At 51.9% G+C, this 6180-nt stretch overlaps 2 protein-coding genes across 2 annotated transcripts; both read left to right on the top strand.

The window, feature by feature from the left end:
* Positions 1-1286: 1286 nt before the first annotated feature.
* Positions 1287-5273, top strand: H257_14503 (hypothetical protein; the record flags this gene model as incomplete). The annotated part of the gene is made up of 3 exons (XM_009842340.1): positions 1287-2730; positions 2780-3034; positions 3100-5273. The coding sequence occupies 3 exons, from the start codon at positions 1287-1289 to the stop codon at positions 5271-5273; spliced, it is 3873 nt and encodes a 1290-aa protein (XP_009840642.1).
* A 157-nt stretch (positions 5274-5430) lies between these two features.
* H257_14502 (hypothetical protein) lies at positions 5431-6106 on the top strand (the record flags this gene model as incomplete). The annotated part of the gene is made up of 3 exons (XM_009842339.1): positions 5431-5601; positions 5668-5829; positions 5876-6106. 3 exons carry the CDS (start codon positions 5431-5433, stop codon positions 6104-6106), a joined length of 564 nt encoding a protein of 187 aa, XP_009840641.1.
* Between the last annotated feature and the right edge of the window lie 74 nt (positions 6107-6180).

The raw sequence follows: 6180 nt of genomic DNA, 5'->3' as shown, positions 1-6180 counted from the left end.
CTGTCCAATCACTGATCAACATGGGGCAAGGATTTCCGTACAAATTATCATATACTACGTAGTACTTCGAAGTATACGTATAAGTCCCATGGGTCTTTTAGTGTACTCATATCCAGTACCTACAGTGTTACCGTTGCAGTTCTGTACACCCTCCTGTCAGTAGTAAGGTAAATGATCGAATTCTCGGACATGATCGAATTCTCGGACATTGGAGTTTTGACCAATCAGTAGGCTCAATTTTTGTGTGAACCAATTCTATTGGATATGATAATATTCACCACTTCTTCTTGACTTCACCACTTTTAACTCCAATAGTATTGCCACAAACAATAAAAATACATGGGAAGTGCCTCTGCAGCATGGTTGAAGACGAAGGAGCACGTGAGAGAGGAAGTATTGACCTTACCCCCGCAGAAGAAGGGAATTAAAGAGCGGAAGCGTGTGTCCACTAACCTGGAATGGTACACTCGGGAAGAACTTCATGTATTTGCAGTCCGTCCAGTCAAGCAGAAGAAGTAATTTTTTTATGCAATTAATATAATTTTGTGTAATATAATGACTTTTGTCCACCATCGGTATTATAATACGTGCATTGTATTTGGGGCGTATATTTTGTAAATTATTTTACTTCAATACAAAATGTAAGGTAATTCTATGTCCGAGAATTAAGGTGCATCGAAATTGTCATCACTAATTTTACTCCATGTATTTATTTTAGTACAAATCGCAATTATCATTGATTGAGTATCTATGAGGCAGTAAAACAAACTCCAGGAATTGTATTTTCGAGTGGTACTTTCAGATTTTTGAGATGATGTTTAGTTACTGATTTACGTCCAATCAAAGTCGAAAAACATGTTGTTAGCAAATCGTGTCCGAGAATTCGATCATTTACCTTACAGTTATTTTACTTTTACACCTCTGAACTACAGTGTAGGTACAAACATTCATACAATTTGTAGTCTATAGTGGTACTAGTAATCATTGCAAAATCCACACTTTTTAACCCGTAACCCTGTACTGGTAACCCCAAAACCATCACGAAGTTTGTACTGTTGCCAATGAATGGCGTTGGCTCGTGAATGTTTGTACCTACACTGTAGTTCAGAGGTGCAAAATACCTAATACTGTGACCGGGGCGATGGAAACTGATCGCGTGCGACAGTCACATATGTCAATGAGGGAAACCTTTGGCAACCGATGCGATCAGTGTCCCAGATTGAATGTTGTGAACACGACCTAGGTACGCACTTCAGATTTTGTCCGCCAACCGAGAGATCGTGTCGATGGCGTCCATCGTTTACAAGAAGGGGGAGCGTCTGCCCCTTGTGAGGAAGGGACCGACGACGGATCATGAGTTGGGAGGCAAGAGTCCTGCTGAACTGGGCGGGTGCATGAGCAACGTTTTCTTCTCGTGGCTCACGCCGCTCTTGGATCTTGGGAACAAGCGCCCCCTCGAGTTCGACGACTTGTACCAGTTGAATGTTGACGACCGCGCCGCGCAAATCTCGTTGACGTTCAAGAAGAACTGGGAGCATGAACTCACGAAGCCGAAGCCGCGCCTTTGGTGGGCACTGGCTGGTTCGTTTGGCGGCCCGTTTGCAGCAGCCGGGTTCCTCAAGCTTTTGAACGATTTGCTGCAGTTTGTCGGACCGATGGTGATCAAGTACATCATTGAGTTCCTGAGCGACCCCGCTGCGGAATTGAGCACGGGATTGCAATATGCGTTGGCGATCTTTGTCTCGGGGGTTGTGCAGTCGTTTTCATTTCGTCAGTACCTTTTCCTGTGCTTTGAAACCGGGTTGCGCTTCCGTTCGGCGGTTGTTACGGCCGTGTACCAAAAGTCGCTTGTCCTGGCGACGTCGGCCCGCGCCAAGAAGTCGACAGGGCAAATCACCAACCTCATGAGTGTAGACGCCCAGCGGGTTCAGGACATAGCCATCTACCTGCATGCGACCTGGTTCGCGCTGTTTCAGATCATCATTTCGTCCTACTTGTTGTACTTGCAATTAGGCGTAGCGTTCCTTGCCGGTGTGATTGTCATGCTACTGATCATTCCCGCGACGGCCGTGATCTCCAAGTACATGCGAACGCAGCAAGGGGCGCTCATGGCGGTCAAGGACGAACGCGTCAAGGTCGTGTACGAAGTGCTCAGTGGCATCAAAGTGATCAAGCTCCAGGCGTGGGAAAACGCGTTTACAAACCGCGTGATGCAGTTTCGCAGCAACGAACTGGACCGCCTTCGCACATACATGTACGCCCGCGCGGGGTCCAGCATGGTGTTGAATGGCGTGCCATCGTTGGTCACGGTCGCGTCGTTCTTTGCGTACATTTACATGGGCAATTCGCTGGACGTGGGTACGGCGCTGACGTCGCTGGCGCTGTTCAACATCTTGCGCCTCCCGCTGTTCATGCTGCCCAGCGTGATCCACTTCCTCGTGGAAGCGCAAGTGAGTTTCTCGCGCTTGGAAGAGTTCTTCGCGATGGAAGAGCGCGAGCCGGTGACCGCGGGACCGTTGAAGGAAACCGCCATCTTGCTCCAACATGCTGACTTTGAATGGGATGCGGCCCAAGACACCAATGCCGTGAAAAACGCCGAAGTTGGGCCTATCTTGCACAATCTCAACCTTAAAGTCGCCGACGGGAGCTTGGTGGCGGTGGTGGGGGCCGTCGGGTCTGGCAAGAGTACGCTGTTGTCTGGGATCTTGGGCGATGCTCGCTGCGCCAAAGGTAAAAAATGATTTCAATGGCAACTTTGATATATTAATAAATGGAGTAGGCCAAGTACACCGCTCTGGGTCTGTGGCATATGTGAGCCAGCAGCCATTCATCCAAAACGCAACTCTGCGAGACAACATCACGTTTGGATTGGCCTTCGACCACGCGCGGTACCAAACTGCCATTCGTGTGAGCAGCCTCTTGGAAGATCTCAAGATTTTGCCTGGTGGCGACCTCACTGAAATCGGCGAAAAAGGAATCAACTTGAGTGGCGGACAGCGCACCCGTGTGGCCATCGCCCGGGCCGTGTACCAAGGTATGGTTATCAAATGCCTTCGTTTTCTTCAAATAGGTGGTGGTTGTGATGATGATGATGTATAGATGCGGACATTTACTTGTTGGACGACCCGCTGGCGGCGGTGGACGCCCATGTGGGGTCGGACATTTTCAAGCAGTGCATCAAGACGGCGTTGAATGGCAAGTTGGTCGTGTTGGTCACGAACGGACTCAACTTCCTCAAGGACTGCGACTCGGTGGTGGTGCTGGAGCAGGGTCGCATCGTCGAACAAGGAGCGTACCAGAGTTTGGTGGACAAGGTCGACGGGGTCTTGGCCAAGATGATGGAAAGCGTTCAAGAAGCCCCCAACAAGGAAGAAGACACCGACTCGCCTCGTGAAAACGATCAAGAAGAAGACGAGCGAGAACATGATACGCGCCAACGCACCGAATCCAACCGCAGCGACGTGGACACGGATAAGGTCGCCAACGCCGCTTTGATTTCCGACGAAGACCGCAGTACCGGCGACGTGCCGTGGTCAACGTACAAGGTGTGGATCGATGCGTGCGGTGGCTTGGGCATGGGGTTCATCGTGATATTCTTCTACGTCCTGACCAACTGCGTCAACTTGTTGTCTACGTTTTGGCTGTCGTACTGGAGTGAAAGCGCGGCCGACACAGCGCACAGTCAGTTTTACTACCTGTACATCTTCATGGGGCTAAACGTGGGAGTGATCACGCTCATGTTTGTGCAAAGTCTGGTGCTGTACGTGACGGGTCTTCGCGGGTCCACGCTCATGTTCAACCAGTTGCTGACCCAAGTGCTTCGTGCGCCCATGTCGTTCTTCGACACCACTCCGTTGGGCCGCATCGTGAACCGCATGAGCAAGGACGTGTACGCGATCGACGAGACGATTCCTGGGGTCTGGGGCATGTTGTTCGGCACGGTGTTCAGCGTCATCACGACCATTTGCACAGTGATATATGTGACACCGTGGTTTTCCGTCATTTTGATCCCGTTGGGCATCTTGTACTATGCCAGCCAGCGCTACTTCATCAAGACATCGCGGGAATTGCAACGGTTGGACAGCATCTCCCGCTCCCCTGTGTATGCCTTGCTCACCGAAACTCTGGAAGGCCTTCCCACCATCCGAGCCTTTGGCGTGGAGCCTCAGTTTGCCGCTCGCAACGAAGACATGCTCGATCGCAACCAGCGCGCGTACTTTTTGAACTTCAGCGCCAATTGCTGGCTCTCGCTGCGCTTGGAATTTGCGGGCACAGTGGTCGCCACGGCGGCGGCACTGTTTGCCGTGTTGGGCCATGAAGCCAACGCTGGCGTGGCCTTTGCTGGATTGGCGGGTGTGTCGCTGTCGTATGCGTTCAACGTCACTCAAAATCTCAACTCGAGTGTCCGCATGTTGAGTATGGTGCAATCCAAAATGGTCAGCGTCGAGCGCATCCACGCGTACACGACGATGGAAGCGGAGGCGGAATTGAAGGCCGAGCCCATCAAGCAGCTGGAATTGGAAAACGCGAAATGGCCATCCCAAGGCAAACTCACCTTTAAGGACGTGGATCTGCGATACCGCAGGGGCCTTCCCCGAGTGTTGCGACAGCTGACGTTTACGATCAACGCCAACGAGAAGATTGGGATTGTGGGGCGTACGGGCGCTGGCAAGTCGTCGCTCGTGGTGGCGTTGATGCGGTTGGTGGAGTTGGATGGCGGAGTTATCACCCTGGACGACGTGGACATTTCGACGATCGGCCTGCACGACCTCCGGGACAAAGTGTCGATCATTCCCCAGGACCCAGTGCTGTTTTCAGGCACCATCCGGTCCAACTTGGATCCGTTCGACCGGTGCGGCGACGATGCCATTTGGACGGCCATCAAGCGTGCGAATCTGCACCAGGCCGTGACGGCGTTGGACGACAAGGTGGGCGAGCGTGGCCAGAACTTCAGCGTGGGCGAGCGGCAGTTGATTTGCATCGCCCGTGCGCTGCTGAAGAAGTCCAAGGTGATTTTGATGGACGAAGCCACGGCGTCGATCGATGCCAACACGGACCGACTGATCCAAGAAAGCATCCACGACTCGTTCAAGGACTGCACGTGTCTCACGATTGCGCATCGCATCAACACCATCTTGGACAGCGACCGCATCCTCGTGATGGACAAGGGATCGGCGGCCGAGTTCGACACGCCCGCGCAATTGCTCAAGAACCCCAACGGCATCTTCACCAATCTCGTCGAACATTGGCGTGACGACAAGAAGTCGGCTTAACTGAAGTATTACTGGGGTAGTATGAAAAATATGTTTCAAATCCGTGAAATATATTAAGCGGTAGCTATCAGGGGGTAATTTCGATAGAATATTGCCTTGAGTTCATTTACAATTAACACAACCATAGTCTCGTGGTTGATTGGTGAAGGAAAGCCAAATGGCCTTGGGTGACCGAGACCATTTGGCCATGACCAACCGAGCACTAGACTGTGCGCACGGGGTGTCTCTAACAGCCCTATGCGGTCACATTCGACTCGAACATGAACAACCAAAACAAGGTAGCACGCACCACTGGCTCCGTGTGCACATTGACGAAACAAATGTCTCTGTACTTGCACACGACAAGCTTCTGTGGCTAGGACCCAGCGACGAAGTACTCGAAGAGCGTGGATAGCCTGTTTTCGTCGACGTTTGTGTCGCCCCTGGTGTCAATGCCAGCCCCACCGTGTTTAGTATAGTGGGGGGCGCAGACTTAGAGGCGATGGTCGTTCACCCTACTGCTTATGCCCGTGCAGACCCTGGTCATGCAAGCCATCTAGATCATGGGGGACTACTCGTACGCCAACAGCAACCAAAAGAAGTGATAACGTTACCAGTTGCAGCAGCCCATATTTTCCAAACTCCCCGCGGCTGGCATCAACGGCAACCACGAAGTGATCCAATCCTGCACGGGCTACAGCCATGAAAACTACCTCGACTACCTCAACCGAGCTGCCACCCCCATCACGCAGGCCAACCCAACAATGTCAGCATGTACTACTCGATCCACTTTGGGCTCCTGCACATTGTCTTTCTCGACGACTACACGGATGCGCCAAGCGCAGGTGGACTGACTGGCCCTGGACTTGAATCAAATCTACCCCCGTACGTGAACCACAAATAGCAGTGCTCCCAAGCGGTCTGTCTT

Source organism: Aphanomyces astaci (genome assembly GCF_000520075.1).
Source record: "Aphanomyces astaci strain APO3 unplaced genomic scaffold supercont1.58, whole genome shotgun sequence".
In the NCBI taxonomy this organism is placed as follows: domain Eukaryota; phylum Oomycota; class Saprolegniomycetes; order Saprolegniales; family Verrucalvaceae; genus Aphanomyces; species Aphanomyces astaci.
The sequence above is the reverse complement of the archived record's forward strand: the minus strand, read 5'-3'. Positions and strand labels throughout refer to the sequence as shown.